The sequence below is a fragment of the Delphinapterus leucas genome, chromosome 2, assembly GCF_059928025.1.
Source record: "Delphinapterus leucas isolate spDelLeu-1000000601 "Yukka" chromosome 2, BTC_Dleu_Yukka2, whole genome shotgun sequence".
Taxonomy (NCBI): Eukaryota; Metazoa; Chordata; class Mammalia; order Artiodactyla; family Monodontidae; genus Delphinapterus; species Delphinapterus leucas.
In genome coordinates this window covers 11247311-11267149 of record NC_143130.1, presented here as the reverse complement: position 1 = coordinate 11267149, position 19839 = coordinate 11247311, and the positions used below count along the sequence as shown (strand labels likewise).

At 45.7% G+C, this 19839-nt stretch overlaps 1 protein-coding gene across 27 annotated transcripts in view; it reads left to right on the top strand.

The window, feature by feature from the left end:
- Window positions 1–19839, top strand: part of KIAA1217 (KIAA1217 ortholog) — a 324087-nt gene that overhangs the window by 268112 nt on the left and 36136 nt on the right. For 22 of the 27 annotated variants that reach the window (XM_089906415.1, XM_022580507.3, XM_089906401.1 and 19 more), the window contains 3 exons: window positions 4326–4430; window positions 4903–4952; window positions 11356–11522. In XM_089906415.1, coding sequence (XP_089762541.1) covers window positions 4326–4430; window positions 4903–4952; window positions 11356–11522 — 322 coding nt within the window. The remainder of the gene's footprint in view (window positions 1–4325; window positions 4431–4902; window positions 4953–11355; window positions 11523–19839) is intronic. The other 5 variants (XM_022580504.3, XM_022580506.3, XM_022580493.3 and 2 more) reach the window with 1 other exon arrangement.

Sequence of the window (19839 nt, the reverse complement as noted above, 5' to 3'; positions counted from 1 at the left end):
ACGAAAGGGTTTTAAGTCACTTAGATTGCTCCTAGAAAAAAAAATTGACTTTGTGAAAGGCAGGCATTGCTTAAGAATGATGATACTTGCCACGTCCACAGCAGCTCACATGGTACCTAGCACATATTAAGTGCTCAGAAATGTTTGTTGATGACTCATTGACCATTTATCACTTTCTGAAGGGGAGAGAGGTGACGGAATGAGCAGGAACCAGAAAAATAATTACAAAATATTAGAACTAGAAGGGAATGATGGACCACCTAGCAAGTACTCTCAGAAAGCCAGCCCTGGTTACTATAGTGGTTGCTGACTATCCTGTACCACCATGTTCCAAAGTTAGTAACTGGTTACAAAGGTAAATGCGGACTTGGGACCTCATCACATCAGCTTGGTTGGCTGGTGTCAGCCAGCTCCCAGCACTTTGGGATATTTAAAAACATTTCCTTAGGGGTTTATTATAGGGGAATTCCATTCTCATACTACTTGTTTTTTAATAGCCATTAACTTACGTAGATACACAATGATAAAGACTTAATTCAGGCTTAAGGAGGCCTCAGTCAGTCCAAAGACAAGTCCCCAGTCAAAAAACATTGAAAGTGAGAACTTAAATCAAAGTCGTATGAATGGACTCACTGGCTAAAAATATCTCCCCAAATGCAGATTTTTTTTTTTCCCTTCCCTGGACTCTGCAGACAGAGAGCAGACCACGAGCAGACTGGGTTTTGCTTCACCTTCACAGGCAGACATGGGGCTCGCAGGAAAGCTGGTTGTAGCAACAGGAATTTAATACTGGGATCAGCACGTTCTCTGGATTGGATTTGAATTTTTTATTAATATTATGCTTGGACCCCGAGAAAATTCATTTAGCCAGCCCGACTTATGACACTAAATGACTAGTTAACCATACATACTAATCACATAAATATGGTTTATGGAATGATATAAAATGGTTTCTGAAATCACTTTTAAACCGTCTTTTCAACAGTAATTATACCTGCCCTGGAATACCTTAAACCAAGCGATACTGGCAACAATTAACTGAAGCATCTTTACTCTTCTGGTGATTATCGTACAAAATTGCCACTGCAATAAAATGACAGGGTTGTTTTAATTTCTCTTCTTCCACTGCATTTCTCTTTTTTCCCCTTTCTCATTAAAACATACTTCATAACATTTCATCATGGGAGAAGTCTGCCTAAGTTTCCAGTTGCTGAAATTTAGTTAAACCATAAAATTGTTTCCAGATTACCAACCATGAAATGGAAAGACAATCTTATTTATGAATTTATAAATCAGATAATCTCCCTCAAATGAGTCCTGAAACCAGAAACACTTTGATGATTAAACAGGAGGGAAAAAGTTTTCTCATTACCATGTGTCAAAAGAATTGTATTTCTGTGAAGTGGATTTGGCCAAGACGGTGGAACACGCATGTGCAATCCGTGTGCACAGCGCCTGGGGCATGCACTGTTTCCTGAGCAGGGGGAGAGAATCGCTCTCCCTTGACCGTCAAGCTCAAGTGTACCGAACTCTCAAGGTTCTGACAGATCATGTCTCCTTCCTGGTGACCCCACCGGTGACATAGCCTGGAGGAGGCCACCCAAGGAGCATCCAGTCCTGTCCTCACAGATACAAAAAGGAGAACAAGTGTGTGGATATCTGGACTAAACACGGGGCTTTTGCTCTACAGCATCCAGACCCTCATCCTATGTCAACGTCATCCCTGGGTAGTCAGGAGAGTGGGGCGCCGTTTGGGGGTTTTCTTTCTCTGCATCCTAAAACCGTTGTCTAGGGGAAGATGGGTGAGAAGCCAAGTACCTAATGAGCCAAGGAGGATGCCAAAGGCATGTACAAAGCCCTATGGACACCCCTCTGAGAGGACCCACCTGTGCTGAACCATTTGGCAGTTCTCACCATGGTGATGAATCTGTTGACGGTCAATGTCTTGAATCTGGAATGATTCTAGTGCTTTGTTTCAGTTTTTAATGCTGTTGCCCTCCTTTGTTAGACCAGTTAATGAAAGCTGGTGACCAGAGAGGGACCAGAGAGTACGCTGATTTAGCCCTAATCAGGACTGTGCCTAGGCCAGCACTGGAGTCCATCTGCCGTTTCTCTCCCACCAGACTCTTGCTTATTCTCTGCATCTGTGGACTTACCTACTGTTTACATCTCTTAATGTGATTGTCTCTTGAGTGTAGTTAGTCTCCGCACCTTCGTATCCTGCACTACAGCGTCACAGAACCCGTTAAGCCTCTTCCTAACCAAAGCTGTCTAGACCCTAAGAATGTCCTGCCATTTTAAAAGAAATGAAATCCTTTGCATTTGCCTAGGATTGAATAAGAGCATTAAACTCGTATATCTCGGGGTAGCTCTCCGCCACTCTTAAGGTCTTGAGTTTGGCTTCCAGCATTACTGTGGGAAGAATGGGGGTTCTGGACAACTTCTACCTGGAACTCAGCAGGTCCTCCCAGAAGTGGTCCATTTCCCAAGAGCTCATTTGTGTGAGTCTGTACCCCCGACACATGGAGACCAGCCACCACCCCATCGTTTCCGAGCTGCCATGCAACTTGGGTCTGATAAACTTGGGATCTCCCATGGGTATTTACTAACCTGCTTTCGTGAGTGGAATTTCTTACTTATTTTTCTCTTTGGCAATGCACTGCTTAATGGCAGACAGGCCGCCAAGAATACACGTATAACTGAAAATGCTCTGCAGCTCAAAGGTTTAGCGTTCACAGCTATGCCTGAAAACACTTGGAAAGTCATTCCGGGTAGATGCATATCTCTTCTCACTGTTTGAGATTTCTTCTTTCCACACTATTAGAACAAAGAGATCATGCTATTAATACTTAATTTTTCCCCCCAGTGGGTTGACAACCATTAACTCTCCAGACTGCACGACTTACATCCAAGAAACCCAGTATTGTGACACAACCATCCATTTTAAACTAAAGAAAATGCATGGAATTCTGAAGTCAGAAGCTTGCGATTGTGAAATGAATCTCAATGGGTTCTTTTTACGGCACTAAGAGTTATATTCCAAAGGCAAAACGCAAGACCAAAAAGTTGTGTATGAACAAAATTACCCTTGAAAGTCCTCTTGATTGCCATGAAGTTCAAGATACAGATACAGCGTCTCTCGTGAAGTCCAGCATATCAGTTATTTTGTTCTAGTGAAAGAACAGACCACCATGACTTTTTCTGTTGGGTACCAGGTAAAGTAGTTGGCTTGTATTTAAAAGCCACAGTGTCTGAAAGTGCTGTTTGTAGCCCAGGAATCATCACCATTGCCCATACTACAAGAGGCCCATGGGACTGAGACCCCCGTGAAGAATGGGGTGCCTTTTCTGTCTCAGGCTGGGACTAGACACTTGCTGATGGGATACAATGGCAGTCCAGGTGTCCACACTGTTCTGACTCTTCTCCCTTCTCTTTTATTGTCTTGAACTACCAAGCAGGTATAACTGAATTCACATGCCAGTGCGTGTGTGATGGCTGTCCTTAGCAGAGGTCACTCTGTGGTGGTGATTTGATAATGTATTGGGAATACTGGTAATAGTTCCTTGGCACTGCCATTGTCTGACGTACAGAAATGTGAGCCAGTTTCAAAAGCTACATGAATTGTGCGTAGCACCGGAGAGCCCTGAACAGAGAGGTGTAGTATCTGTGCATAATATCAAAATTGGGAAGAGTTTTTATTTAGGTCTTGAGATAACCAAGTTGTTAGGGGTATTTGTTTTCCTGCTTGATCCTGTAAAAGCCCCCAGGTTCCTATGACATTGAGTTGAGGACCCTCTACCCTCAAGGAAGACATTGATGTCAAGCACACTTTTCCGTGTTCGTAAGAGACATTCGCTTTGTGTTGCTCTTGGGCTCTACAAGTTTTACTCCAAACACACAACGAACATCTCCATCATTTACACCGAAGTCAGTCAGCAGCCTCCCAGCTGCGGGGAGGAACACAGCTCAGAAGTGGCCTAGGGTCCCCCTGGTGCAGAGGTCAAATAGTAAAAGAAGGGCAGAAAGGCTCAAAAACACAAAGATGCACAAAGAGAATTATTTCCAAGCTTTTCCGTTTTCCATGAGGCCTCTGCTGGTCTGTCCAGTGTCTTTTCAGTAAGGTCATCGGGTTAATACTAAACTATGTCCATCAGATCTTGAGCTCAGTGGGAATTTGCAGGCTCGGTAGCTTCCCCAAGCCAGGTTGGGGTGAACTTTGGAGGCCTGCTAAGGGGAACTTTTATAACCCTCAGATGATCATTCACCTAGACAAACCAGTCTCAAAGTCAACATAAGCTTTAACAAACAATTCTCTTGTTTTACAGAGAGAGGATGCAAGCCATGGAGAAACAGATTGCCAGTTTAACTGGCCTTGTTCAGTCTGCGCTTTTTAAAGGGCCCCTTACAAGTAATAGCAAAGATGCATCTAGGTAAAAAAAAAAAAAAAAAAAAAAAAAGCAAACCAATTCAAAGTAATTCAATCTGTTTCTCTTTAATGATTAAGATCATTCATTCATTCCAATCGTTTTCTTGTAATCATTTCAAGGCTGAAAATACCCGCATCTCTATGAATCATGGTTTGTTTGCTTGTCTATTTCTGGTAATTCTTTGGCCCAAGAAGGGTAAATGGGCTTCCCAGTGCATGTGGCTTCATGGACCACTGTGCAGTGCCTGCCGCCGCCATCCACATGTATCCACATCCTCCGTCATCTGAGGGCCATGAGCGTGCCTCAGCTGTGCACCTGGGAAGCCTTTTCCATCCCGGCCAGTAGTGGTGCTGACGCTGAAATACCTTCATTGCTTAATACCCTCACTAACCGCTGCTGATGGCTCAGCATAGTGAATGGAGGGGGGGACGCAGTTGGGAAACCGGATCGCTGACTCTCTTTTTCTTTCCTTCAGCGAGAAAATGATGAAAACCACAGCCAGTAAGAACCACACAGATGGTGCAGGTGAGTGTCCTCCAGACGGGCAGGAGGCCTGGAGGGTGCCTTTGATGAGCCTGGTTTGCTTCCGGACGTATTAACCTCTCCCCAAGTCACCTATATGATGCAACTTCAGAGGCTTCTGGGGTAACTCCCTACACCACCCCTTCCCTGCTTAATGCTGAAATTCCAGATGAGTCATTAGTCCTCTCCCTTCAGTCTTCATTCATTTATTCACTTCCTCATTCATTTATTCATTTATGAGGCCATATATCCAACAAATGCTTATATGCCTGATACTGGACCAGGGCAGTGGACATCACTAGGACAGGGCTCCCTGCTCCCTAATCCGATGCAGAAAATGGATCTGGGACAGGTCATTATATGTGTGCTGAGTGTTAAGAAAAAAATGCAGGATGAATGTTTACCCAACAGAGCTGGCCTCAACCAAGGCCATTTCCCTGAGGAAGTAAAACAAACTGAGGCCGAAAGGATGAGGACAGAAGGAAAGAGCCATTCAAATAGAGAGCAAAGCATGTACAGATGCTGTGGTGAGGAATTTAGATACTATTCTAAGTGCAGAGGGAAGGCAGTGGAAGGTTCTACAGTGGGGAAGGGCCTCAGCCCAGCTGCAGGATGTGACCGGATGAGAAAGGGGCATGAGCTGATAGGGAGCCCCCATGGGTCAAGGCAGGAGAAAGAGGCGTGCTTGGACCAGGGCCTGCTTTCAAATGCCAGCATCCCCTCAAAGAGGTCCCGGTTATAGCCCCTGTGCCCTTTACTAGTATCCAGGTGTATTTGATGTCCATCTTATCCTGCAGACTCAAGGTGGGCCTCTCTCAAGAATGTGAAGTCTTCCCTTCCCTTGGGTTGGAAATAGAAATCGTCACCAGGGACATGCTTGGCTACTGAATTACTCAGAAAGCATGTGGCAAGTTGGGTGAAACCCCTAATTTGGAGGAAGCCCCACAGAGTGTAGTGCCACACGGTAGAATGGACAGAACTGGGGACTTCAGTTGAGACGTCTATTGGTCCTGGTTCCGCTCCAGCCAAGTTCAGGCCCTTCAGCCGTAAAGCCAGCAGGGCTGCTCTTCCAGCATTCCAAGTCCTCATGGGATTGGTTGGTTTACTTAGAAATCAGTCAGTGACCTTGGTGGCAGCCAGAGAATCGTTTCGTGGAAATTGCTGAGCTTGTCTTCATAGCAACTGCCAGGTTGCTTTGGAGATATTTATTCATCTATTTTCTGATCTATTATGAACCTACAGAAGAAAAGGCGCTTACTGAACTCGTAGAAACAGCAGAAGGGTGGTTGCCGGGGGTGGGGGACATGGGAGATGTTGGTCAAAAAGTACCAACTTCCAGTTAGAAGATGAATAAGTTCTAAGGTACAGCATGGTGATTGTAGATAACAGTGTTGAACTATATACTTGAAAGTTGCTAAGAGAATAGGTCTTAAATGTTCTCTCCCCAAGAAAGACATGGTAATTATGTGACAGGATGGGCGAGTTAGATAATAATCATATGGCAATATGTAAGTGTATCAAATCAACACATTGTACACCTTAAAGTTGTACAGTGTTACATGTCAATTATAACTAATAAAGTTGGGGGGTTGGGAGGGGGAAGCTACCAAACACTAAAACATTTTACTCCTCTGGATTCTATTCTAGAAATTATTCATGTCCAATACCATTGTTCTAATAGATATGTACATGCTGTTTTGTATTCTTCTTTATTCCTTTTCCCTTTTGGTAAAATAATAATTAATAGTAATAATAGGAAGCATTTAGTGAAGTTTCCTATGTACCGGGCACTGTTCTAAGTGCTTTTCTAACCTGAACTTGTTACCCCCTGACGCAGCTTCATGGGATAGGTACACTCATGATTCCCATGTTCCAGATGACGACACTGAACACACATCCATACACACATGACACACATCAGCGTGCTCCACCAAGCATGACATGATATGACATCATGATACCTCATCCTTTTGTGTTAAGGTGCCCCAGTCCCTTTAAAGAAATGTAGGTTGCTTCATTTCTTCGTTTTGAAAAAGTTTGCAAATGTCTTTTTTGAAGCATGGGGGAAGGAGCAGGTGTCATTTCTTTGGGATGCATTTCCCAGAGTGGAGTTAATAAAGCCAAAGGGACAAACAGCTCAGTGGCACTGGTGACACATGCCAGTTCTCTCTTCTGAAAGGCTGGGCCAATTTTCGATGCCACTGGTAACACACGCGTGGGTTTGCTCCCCTGCGTCTCTGCTGAGGTTGGTCTTTCTCATTCTAATCTGTCAGGGCTACATGTGGTCCACAGGGCTTTCGTTGCCATAGCAGCCTTGTACGGCGTGCAAAATACGTTCTTCCAGAATCCTACGAAGTTAGCGACGAGAAGTATTATCCCTGTTCTGTAGACAAGTACACGGAATTATGTAGTAAGTCAAGGAAGCTCATTTGGCCAAGGGTACATGAAAAAGGGAAACCCAGACTTGCTGTTACTTTAGGAATATTTGGTTGACCGTGGGTATAAGAGAACAGAAGGAACTTCCCATTTCACAGTCATAGCCTGTGTTTTATAGTGTATTGTATCATTTAAACACATAACCCTGTAAAGAAGATGTTAGCTGTGGAGCTACTAAGATTCGCAGCCAGTCTGGCCAACCCCAAACGCATTAAATTCCCATCAAATGTGTACTTAATAAGATTTATATTAAGATATACCTGACTGAAGTAAGTTACCTAAGAGCGGACTTCGTAGGAGGAAGAAGAGGCTGTTGCCTGGAGAGGGTGAGGTGCAGGGAAGGGAGGTTCTGAGGATAAACTACCTGCTGACTCTCCTCCCTAGACTAGAATGTGACCACCCCACTTGTGGGTTCAGAGAGCGGGTCCCAGGTCCCGTGACTAATCTGAAGCGGAACTCATTTACTACTTGGGGTCCCCACCCACCAGATCAGCTCCATCCATAGATTTTGGGGCACCTGCCTATAGCTCTCAGCCTGTCACCACTGCCACCTGCTGCCACTCCAGGTGGGGCTCCTCCCCCTCACTCTGCTTAGAGAAATAATCACAGCCAGGGCTTCCCTGGTGGCACAGTGACTAAGAATCCGCCTGCCAGTGCAGGGGACCCCGGGTTCGAGCCCTGGTCCAGGAAGATCCCACGTGCCGCAGAGCAGCTAAGCCCGTGCACCACAACTACTGAGCCTGTGCCCTAGAGCCTGCGAGCCACAACTACTGAGCCTGCGTGCCACAACTACTGAGGCCCACGTGCCTAGAGACCATGCCCTGCAACAAGAGAAGCCACTGCAGTGAGAAGCCCGCACACCGCAACGAAGAGTAGCCTCCACTCACCGCAACTAGAGAAAGCCCATGTGCAGCAACGAAGACCCAACACAGCCAAAAATAAACTAAATTTTTTTAAAAATTTAAAAAAATAATAATCACAGTGGGGTCCTTCTGTGCCAGACACCAGGCGGAGCAGTTTATGTGTTAATTCCATCATCCTGCACAATCACCCTTACAACCATTTTACAGATGAGGAAACTGAGGGAGAGAGAGAGAGGTTAAGTCAGTTGCCCAAGGTCACACAACTAGGAAGTGGGTGCTGAGAATGACTTCCAGGTTTCTGGTTTAAATACTTGAGTGAATAATAGTGCCATTGGCTAAAATGAGTTCAAAAGAGATTTGGGGGAAATAAGTAGAAATAATAAATTCAACCTGCTTGTGGAAAAGTCCTGTAGCAGCATGAAGGTATGGGGACGGGGCTGTAAAGAGAATCGTGTGCTGGAGGCAAAGATGTGGAGGACGTTGGTGGGTGGCATTGTGGAAGTGACCTCCCTTGAAGTCATGTCCAGTGAGAGAAGAAGCAGGCCAGGATTCAGAAGGTTGGTCGAGGAAGAAATTAGGAAAGAGGCTGGCCAAGATGGGCTGTGGAGAGGGAAGAAGACGAGGGAAAGGAAAGTTTCAGTTATTGAGAAGGAAAGGAGTGACTGACGAAGCCCAGCATCACATCAGGGTGCCATCATGGCAACCCAGCGTCTGTTGGATTGACAGCTGACCACTGGCCACCTTCTAAAGGGCCAGTGCAGTGAATGATGGAGTTGGAAACCGGATTTAGTGGATTAAGAGGTTATAGATGAGGAAATTTTATACATGAGCATAGGTTCCATAAAGAAACTCGGTTGTGAAAGACATATTTTAAACCCGTTATCGGTACTCAATTCTCGCAGATGGCACGTAAACATGAGCCTCTCCTCCACGGAGGATGTCGGCAAGGTGCAACGGTGACCTCAGAATATACGAGGAGAAGCACGATTGTTGAAGGAATATGTGCCTTCATTTGGCTGAGGAATTAGCAGGACGGTTCTCATTACCGAACAGGAGTAGCTGGCTAGCACAGTGTCATTTTTGTTGGAGAAACACCTTGAGGGTGTCATCATTTGTACAGATGAAGTTGTGTGGTGAGGGTAGGTGGGTGTGCGTGCACGCGTGCGTGCGTGTACACACGCACCTGTGCCTGAGAATGTGGAGTGATGATAAAGTAGCCTGAGTCTTAAAGGAAAACTTCCAGTTCATTGTCATCCCCTCAGAATACTTGTTCTTGAAGGTGCTGTGTTAACTCGGACAGGCTGCTGTTACTGGAAATGTTACTGGATGTTCTTGCACTGAGGACCTTCGCAGTTAGGGAACCCTCTTTGGAATAACTACAGAGATGGCAAATCTTGCTCTTTCGAGGGTGATGTTGATCTAGGGGATGGTCAAAAGTCAGTCAGAGTCATGACTGGTGATGACGCAAGTGGCCAGTTGGGCTCATAAAGATAACAAAAAGCTCACCGTCTGGTCTGCTGGGTCTCCTTTGTAAATCCTTCAAATGCTTTCCCATGTGTTCCCCCGACTCTCCAAGGGGACCACGAGAGCTGGGAGACCAGTTCTGTTGGGACGGGCACCCAGGGGTGAGGAATTTGGTGCTCTGTCAGCTCTCTGTTGGCACTGCTGAGGCCGCGCAAGTAAGAGGACGGTTTTGAGGCACTTCCTTGCTCACTGGCACACCGTCCATAGCCGTGGCAGCAGCTTGCGGGGCTGTGCAATCTAGGGAAGGACAGGTTTCCACGGCTGTTGAGCCTAGATGGAAAGAGAGGCCGCTGTGCTCTAAGCGCTCCAGGTACACAGAGCAGCGAGAGGGTTCTGCCGTGCAAGGCCGGCCTGAACTAAGCAAACCTTCCACTTTGTCCCTTACAGGAAAGAGAGCTGAACAGCCCCTTCAGGTGTGAGTGAGTTGTGTGTGTCTGTGTGTTGTGGATTCCTTGCCTACTCTCTACTTGAAGCCTCTTCCACAGAATTGCATTGTCCTAAAAACGAAGTAGCATCTCCTTTTGATGCGCGCACCTTGCCGATCCTGTGAGTGCTACTTGGGGTGCTTTGGGGGACATTTTTAAAACAGACTTGGTCAAAGCAGGCCCTTCCCAGATGGACTTAGGAACTACGTGAGGATGATTTAAGTTGCACTCAGGGAGCAGAAGTTTATGGCAGCAACAAAACTGTTGAGGAAGAGTTTCTCTCTGCTGCCTTTTTTTTGGATTCTTCTCCTCAAGAATATTCGCGTCATGCCTGATCTTCTCACTAAAGGAGGTATACGCAGAGGTCCTGCTTCCTTGGGGCTGGAAACCCGAAGGGAGTACCCAGTTCCTATTAGTCTCCCCTTGGTGATCGGCCAAATCTCTGCCCAGAACTAAGTGGGTGTTCTTGGGATACATCTGCCTGTAGGGAATAGTGACAGTAAGCAGCCTGTGTTAGGGCCCAGAGTTTTAAGTTATTTTTTCTATTATAAAATTATAGGGAATTCCCTGGTGGTCTAGTGGTTAAGACTCCGTGCTACCACTGCAGGCGGCATGGGTTTGATCCCTGGTCTGGGAAATAAGATCCCACAAGCCATGCGATGCAGCCCCCCGCCAAAAAAATTATAGATATTCACTATGCAAATTTTAAAATACAAAAAGTGGTGATATCAAAAATAGAAAACTCACAGAATACCACCAGCTAAAGTTACTGTTAACACTTTGTTGTATGTACATCTGTCTTTTTTCTGTGCAAACCCGTGTGTTTAAAGAAGACACATGGATAGACAGACAGCTAGGTTCCTTAATATGGCATCATGCTGTACATACCGCTCTGTGATCTCCCTTCCTATAGCACCAAACTTCTAGAACATGACTTCTACAGACTACACCCTATAACATTGCATGCACGTTGCTTAATTTATTGAAATTCGATTCCCTCTTTTTGCCCTTTAGAGAACCAGTGTCATTTTTTACGATTCTTTTCATCATGAAGGAAATGGGCATTTTCAGAGTTACCAGTAGTCTGTTGGGATGGGACTTGAAGCTTAGACTTTCCTTCCTGGCATTCTCAGGGACTTTCCTGCTCTTTTCTCCTAGGAACTCCCCAGGTTTCCGGCGGGAAGCCTCTTGGCGCCCTGGAGTCTTCGGGGCCACCCAGCCAGCTCCCGCCTGCTGGCACCTCCGCCGCCCACATGAGCCTGCTCGACATGAAGAGGAGTGTGGCCGAACTCAGGCTCCAGCTGCAGCAGATGCGACAGCTCCAGGTACAGACCATGTTCCCTGTGGATGGTGTCCTCTGACTTAATGGCCCACAGTCAGCTTCCTCCTCCTCCCATCCGCCTCCTTCCACATCCCTGGCCCCACGGCACCTTCTCGGGGTTCTTTCCACCATCCTTTCTAGGGATAACTGAGGACCAGGGTGCAGGCGCCGTTCCGCAGTGGTCCCCTCTCCCACACACATAATCTTGGTCTAGAACCTTCCACCGCAGGGGTAGTCTGTAGCCACTTCTTTAAGCTGGGTGTGCTTTTACACATGAAAAAAGCATTAAGCCTGTGCTTTTTGGAGGAGAGCTGAAAGCAGAAGAGCCCGTGGAGCATTCTAGCAGCCAGTTACGACTTCCTGCTTCACAGCGTTGGGCTCTTGCTCTTCCCCACTGAGCATGTGCAAAGGTGCTGCGGGCAGCTCAGGTGTTTTGCAAGGAGCTGTGATGTATTTAGAAATAGGAGTTCAGACCGGAGGGTGAATTCATAAGGAAAAGGAGCCATCGTGGATGACTTGAGAAAAACATCTGCATTTTATCTGGGTAGTGTGTGTGCGCCACAATATTCTCCTTACTCGTTCCCCTTGTTAGGAATATATGCACTACACAGGAATCAAAGGGCAGGGAAAATGACCCTTCGTGTCACGAGTCTTGGTGAACAAATCCCATAAATCTGACGAGGCAGGGCGATAAGGAACTGGGAGGGTGGACCTTTGTGAGGTCATCTGTCTGCTCCACGGAGGAGCCTCACGTCTCTCTGCCCTTGGTGGCAGGTTGGTGAATGTGCACGTAGTACTGGCTTAGACTATCCCCAGGTATCCTCCTGGACTTCGAGAAGCTCACAGTGCAAGCGTTAGTACAAGGCACATGTAGCCAGGAGCAGCCGCACAGCTGCGGTGCCCTCAGTGAGTTGCAGGCTCCTGTGCTGGTGCGTCCAGGAAGGAAAGGGCTTCAGAGCACAGCTGCTCTCTCCCTTCAACTCGCCGATGCATGAGTCCTGCATTTTCCACAACCTGAGTAAAGCTTCGAAGATGATTTCCCCTTGCCCTCTACCTACTGGAGAACAAACAGGAGGGGAAGGTAGCTTGAGAGCCTGCCTTGAGGTCCCATCACCGACCAGGCTGCTCATGCTTAGGTCTCCAAAGGCTACTCTGCCTCTCGGGCAACGTCCCAGACTCCTGGACAGCCCATGCGAATTCACTTAAATCCTCTTCTGAATCGTGTCACCGGGGACGTTCCCCATCCTTTACGTTCGCTTCTCCTTGCTTTGTGATTTTAAAGACACTTTGCAGTGAAATGAAGTGTACAGGTTGGGCTGAGGGTGTGTGCAGGGTGCCAAAATCCAGTGCCCACAGTGTCTGGCGTTAACTTGAGTGGATGAGGGACAGTGACAAGTTGGCCTCTCTAAAGGACAGTTGCCACTCAGCTCCAGGCAGCTCTTGACCTGGTAGAATGAGAGTCCATTGTTTCTAGATGTTTCGGTATTTCAAGAGAATCTGGAGGTTTTATATAAAATACCTGTACTCATTCTAAAAATGTTGGAAGGTAATTTAAAAATCAATTATTTCGTACTCTGCAGGCCAGAGAGGGTCTGTGGGCTCCCAGGTTCTTACCTGGGGGTTATGGAGGTTAAGCCCCCGTCTTGGGCTGCATCTGCCTTTTAGTGCCACCTGCTGGTCATTTGGAAATTGTGCACCCCTAGTTGGACCTTCACAAGAAAAAGATTCCTAAATGCGTCGTGTGTATGGTAGTTCCTACTGCTTTCAAAAGTGAGCATCTGCTGGTTTGGGGCAGAGGTGGAATTGCCCTGAGGTGTGGCGAATTTGATAACCTAGGCCGTGATGTGTGAGGCTGCAGCATCACCCTGCTGGTGGCCGGCAGTGTTTGGTCCTCTGGCCAGGAGGGAGGGCTCTCCCACAACTTGCCGCTCCTTGTAACCCATGAACTGGGGAGGCTCAGTTGCAAAATCACAGCTTCTCAAACAAAGAGGTTCTATAGTCAAGTCCGGGACACTATCTTAACCGCGCAGTTTTCTTTATTGCCCCAGAGCTGCTCAGCTTTCCTGGTTTCTGGGTAAAGGACACCGAGCAGGTGTGCTCTTGAGCTGAGACGTTGGTACAGTTCTAAAGCACAGGCACGTGGGGAAAGAGAAGCACTTTGTTTCCTAACCTGGATGCTCTTATTTCTACCTCGGTCTTGGCATCCTCCGTGCCCCCATCAGCTTTAAGGGGAGTCTATTTGAGACAAAACCAGTTTAGAATAATTAAGCTATCTCAGCACCAATCCCCCCTCAGTACATGTATTATACACCAAAAGTAAAGTGCAGCCCCCCAAAATGATTATAAGCCCAATAATGGAGCTATGATTAGAGAGCTCCGAAACTCTAGAACAGTCTCAAAAGAACAAAAATTGAATTAGAAATTCAAATGTTCTTTGAACTGTGTTATAAAATAGTGAAAATGAATGAAATCTGTTTGTGCTTGGCAGCCGGCTCCAGTAATTAGATAATTAAATCAATGGGAAAATCCTAGACTGTCAAGCATAGTCTATTTGAGCATTTCATTTGCAGAACTGATGGATTATTCTCCAAAGCAGAAATTTGATGCAGGCACTGTGGGGCATATAGATTTAAATAGGACAAAAAGAATGTTGAGGGAGGTGAAGGAGCCTCAGAAAATGATCCAAAAAAACATGAAAACTTCGCTCCCGTCTTTCTGCTCACCAGTCTCGCGTGAGTTACCAGTCTCAGAGGACGGTTCTTAATCCTGGCTACGCATTAGAATCACCTGAGGCCTTTCACAGAAATATTGATACCCAAACACCCCTGCCAGAGTCTGACTTCATTGGTATGGATCAAAGGCCAAGCACTGGTGGTTCTAGAACGTTCCAGGGTGAGAACTACTGCTCTCAGATATTATGAACTCTCAGTCCATTGAGATGCCTTTTGGAAATTGAGATCTCAGCCAGCTATCACAAGGGGCGAGGCAGAAACACCCTGTAAGCATGAAAAACACACCCAGTGACTTCAAAGCCCTGATTCTAAACAATGCGCCTCATTCCCAGTGGCTAATCAGACGTATTCTCTGCTTGGTCATAAACGATAAGAGCTATATGGAACTTTTATATTGTGATGGTCCCACTCCCAGGTAAGGGCTGCACCTGCAGTTAGCTGGCAACAACGGAAAAAGAGACAGGGGAAGGTCTGGCACCTAATGTATGTGCCCTTCAAAAGATGATTGTCTATTACCTTTTCTGGTATGATAGAGAAAAAAAAAAAGTGATGAGCTACATCTTTTTTCCAAAATGCCACAATACTTGGGTTTTACTAAGGTCGTCCAGTATCCACAGAAGTGGCTGCAGTTCTGCCCCCCTTTGTGGGCTTGAGGGGAGAGAGAAATTTCTGGAAGAGCGGGTTCAAGTTCCTCGGGGGGGGGGGGGCAGATGAGACTTGGCCTCCTTCTCCAGTTCCCACAATTTTTTTCTTTGTCCCTTATCTCTTCCTTGTGCTTCCCGACAAACTGAAAATTAGATTATTCTGAACTTGGTGTTCCATTTTTAAGACTACTGAGAATTTACTGTGTGTTCCCAAGAGAGGGAAGAGGTAAGACATCAACATAAAAAAGAAACATAGCAGGACACAGAGCCATTGTACTTGAAATGATATGATTCAGCACACTTATCTTAAGGTGTCTTTTCATAAGGTAGTGCCTCGTACAAATGTGCCAGAGTCTCATTTATCTTCTGACATTCAAAATAACGGTCACGGGAATGTGTGTCCCTGAAAAAAGCACTCGAGAGGCTGGCCCATGCTGAGCAGGCCTATTTCTCCCCACCAGGCAGAAATAATCAATGGAACTAGCACAGGAGTTGACAATCAGGCTGCCATACAATGTATCAAGCCCTAGATAGACCTGCACACAGAGGCTGTCTAAGACGGGGCAACACCTCCCAGATAACACGTGCTTGTGACGAGGCATCCGATACCTGGTTCCCTACAGCCTGGGGAGCTAAGCTGGGTGGTCAGGAGTCATTCTGGGGTCTGGCTGTTAGGAAACTTCCTGACCTGTTGTACAGCCACTGTTTACTGTCACTGCTGGACAGCAAAATCAGCTCAGTTAAACGACACTGCTGGCAAGACCGACGGTCTTAAATTTTACCTGAGAAATCAAGATGAGTATGTGAGGTACATGTCCATTTTGAGGTGGGTGGAATTAGGTTTAGGCAGTTTCCTAGCTTCTCAGTGAAGCTGATATGGATAACTTGTTTGGTCCACTTAAATTTTTAATAGCGAAGAGCGTTACTTCCGTCTGAGTATTTTTATAAAAACGTCAAAGCACAGAATAAACTGAAGTTTCCAGAGATGAAGGGATAACTACAACTGTGCTTGCCTCCCTACTGTTGACATCTAGAACACTGAAAAATAAGTAAATGTGTGAAACAACTCTATTCAGACATTGGACAACAGACAACACAGGAGCGTGGTCCTTAGGAGAATGGAAGGGAAGGAGGTGAGACCTGTAACTTCCTCAGCTTTCTGTCTGGGGACACTTTTTAGATTGTGACGCAGAGAGGGATAACCCAAACAGAGCACTGGCCATCCAGCTGAGTTGAGGGTAAAGAGCTGAAGCAGCTAGAAGTTGTGGAGCGAAGTACCAAATAAAAGGAAGGTCTGTGGGAAAGAATTATGTAAATCTGTGGATCTGTTGTCTACTAGTAATCCAAGCATGTGTATTGTGAAAGACCACTAAGCCAGACACAAAGTGGGAGGCTGTACGCCAGAAATTTCCCAGAGCTCACACAGGGAGATGTTTATGTCTTAACCAGCAGGCACAAAGAGGTTTTATTAATCACCTGGGGCATTCAGTAGCAATCAGAGAAAGGCCATGCTTCAGTCTTAAGACTAAACTAGCCCTAGAGTAAAGGCTACCCTAGATTCACCCTGACAAAGCTTAAACACAAGCTTCTAAAGAACAAAAACGGTCCACAAGGAGCTAAACTGTCTGCCAAAGGAAGTCTAACATCTGTAAAGGAAAACAACAAAACCCAGAACTCCGTGTCCAGCATTCAATCAAAAGTTACTAGACAGGTGATGATGCTGAGAAATGTGACCCATAAGCTTAAGAAAAATCGGTCAGTGGAAACCAATCAGAAATGACAGGGATAATGAGGTCATCAGCAAGGACTTTAAAACAGCTATGATAATCATTCTCAAGGATTCAAAGAAAAACATGAACACAATGAGACCCAAAAAAATAGAAGATATTTTAAAACTCTAAGTAAAACTTTCAAGAGCTGAAAAACACAATATCTCAACAGACTTAATAGAAGATTAGTCACTGCTGAAACGAAATATCAGTCAGCTTGAAAAGATAGCAATGGAAATGTCCAAACTGAAGGATAGAGAAGAAAAAGTCTGAAGAAAATGAACTGAAACTTAATGGTTCTTGGGACAATATTAAGTGGTCAAGGGGGAAGAGAAAATTACTAGAAGAAACAATGGCTGAAATTTTTCCAAATTTGATGAAAGCTGTAAATCTACAGACCAAAAAACTTAATAAGCTCCTAAAAGGATAAGCACAAATGTAACCAAAGCAAAAGCAAAAGCAAATTGCTAAAAACCAAGAATAAAGAGATACATCTTAAAAGCAGCCGGGGAGAGGTGGAGGACACATTACCTACAGGGAAACGTAAATGAGAACCCTGACTTCTCAGAGACAAAAGCTAAGTCAAAAAACAATGGCGTCACATCCTTAAAGTACTGAAAGTAAAAAACTCCTTCAGAAAATAGAGGACGCTTCCCAACTCATTTTACAAAGGCAGAATTACACTAAGAGCAAAACCAGTCAAAGATATTATAAGAAAAGAAAACCACAGACCAATATGCCTCATGAAACTATATGTAACAAATCCTTAACAAAGTAGGACCAAGTGAATCCAGCAATATATAAAAAGGGTAATACATTATCCTGGATTTTACCCCAGGAGTCCAAGGTTGTTTTAATATGAAAAAAAATGAGTCAATGTATTTGACCTTTTAGCAGAATAAAGAAGACAATCATATCATTTCAGTAAGTGCAGGGGAAAACGTGACAGTATTCGATACCAATGCTAAAAGCACTCAGCGCTCTTGGGGTAGAAGGAAACTCTCTTAACCTGATAAAGGATGTCTGAAAATCCTACAGAAAACATTATAGTTAGTGGTGAAACACTATCACATTCTCCATAAAATCGGGACCAAGGCCAGAGAAGCCTCCTCTCATTTCTGTTTAACTCTGTACTGAATATCCTAGCAAGTGCAGTAGGGCTGGAAAAAGAAAAAATAGGCATGTGGATGGGAAAGTTAAAACTATAATTGGCATTACTCGCAAATCACAATCATGATTGTGTAATATCAAATCAAAAAGAGGGCTTCCCTGGTGGCGCAGTGGTTGAGAGTCCACCTGCCAATGCAGGGGATGCGGGTTCATGCCCCGGTCCGGGAAGATCCCACATGCCGCAGAGCAGCTGGGCCCGTGAGCCGTGGCCGCTGAGCCTGCGCGTCCGGAGCCTGTGCTCCGCAACAGGAGAGGCCACAGCAGTGAGAGGCCCGTGTACCGCAAAAACCAAAAAAAAACCTTCCAGGGCCTTCCCTGGTGGTGCAGTGGTTAAGAATCCGCCTGCCAATGCAGGGGACACGGGTTCAAGCCCTGGTCCGGGAAGATCCCACATGCTGCGGAGCAACCAAGCCCGTGCGCCACAATTACTGAGCCTGTGCTCTAGAGCCTGCGAGCCACAACTACTGAGCCCACGTGCCACAACTACTGAAGCCTGCATGCCTAGAGCCTGTGCTCCACAACAAGAAAAGCCACCGCAATGAGAAGCCCACGTGCAGAAGCAATGAAGAGTAGCCCCTGCTCGCCACAACTAGAGAAAGCCCACGTGCAGGAATGAAGACCCAACACAGCCAAAAATAAATTTTAAAAAAAGATGCTTCCAGAAATAAGTGAATATAAACAAGATCACCAGAATCAAGTCAATATGTAAAAACATTAAAATGTTAGTACATGCAACATACTAAATGCATACAATAGAATGCCACTCAGCATGAAAAATAATGAACTACTAAAACTCTCAACAGCATGGCTGGATCTCAAGAACAATATCCTGAGGGAAAGAAGCCAGACACAAAACATTTCATAGTGTGCAATTCCATTTGTATGACATTCTAGAACAGGAAAAACTAAGCTAGAGGGACAAAACGCATATCGGTGGTTTCCTTGAGCTGGGGGTTAGGAGACTGCGTGCAGAGTGTCATGAAGGAATTTCCTAGGGTGAGAACAAATGTTGTCTCCCTTTTTAGTGGTGCTTCCATCAGTGTATACATTTGGCAAAACTCATTGACCTGTGCACTTAAAATGGGTGTATTTTCTAGTTTGTAAACTATACCTTAAATAGAGTTTTATTAACTGGAATTTAGAATCCCTGCTAAGCAAAACTAATCGTCATGGTTTTTTTGGTTTGTTTTTTTATTTACTTTATTTTTTTTTTTTTTGCGGTACACGGGCCTCTCACTGCTGTGGCCTCTCCCGTTGCGGAGCACAGGCTCCAGACGCGCAGGCTCAGTGGCCATGGCTCACGGGCCCAGCCGCTTCGCGGCATGGGGGATCTTCCCAGACTGGGGCACGAACCCGTGTCCCCTGCGTCGGCAGGCGGACTCTCAACCACTGCGCCACAAGGGAAGCCCTAAATGTCATGTTTTAAAGTGCTGGTGACTAGTTTATCTGAAGCATTTAGTGAGAGATGTTGGCACACTTCAGCACTGCGTTTTACGCATGCTGGAAGTCTTAGAGACAGTGGTAAGGACTCCAGGCAGGGAGGGCAGGGGACCGGGGGACAGTGGCAAGAGAACCTGTGTACGTCTTTATTCCTTCATGATTAACTCATTGTTGCCCATGTGCCAGCCAGTGTGCTATGGGAATTCCCTGTTTAGTCTCTCTCTAGCTGGCTCCAGGAAGCCCCTCTTTCTGGGAAGGAAAATCATACAGCCTGGAACTCGAGGCAAGCCTCTCCTTGCCTCCGCTTTGAGTGGAATAATGTGAGTGTGATCTGACCCTGTTACCAGTTGAATAATTTGAATATTACATGCAGTTGTGTTCTTCTGATATGGCTGTGGACATCTCAGAAATGTTATACATATGATCCGCAGTTGATTGGACCTGCGGATGCAGAAGCGTGACTATGGAGGGTGGGCTATGAAGTTACACCCGGATTGTTGATTGCGTGGAGGGTAGGCACCCCACGCCTGCGTTGTTCAAGGGTCAACTGTATTGTCATTCATACC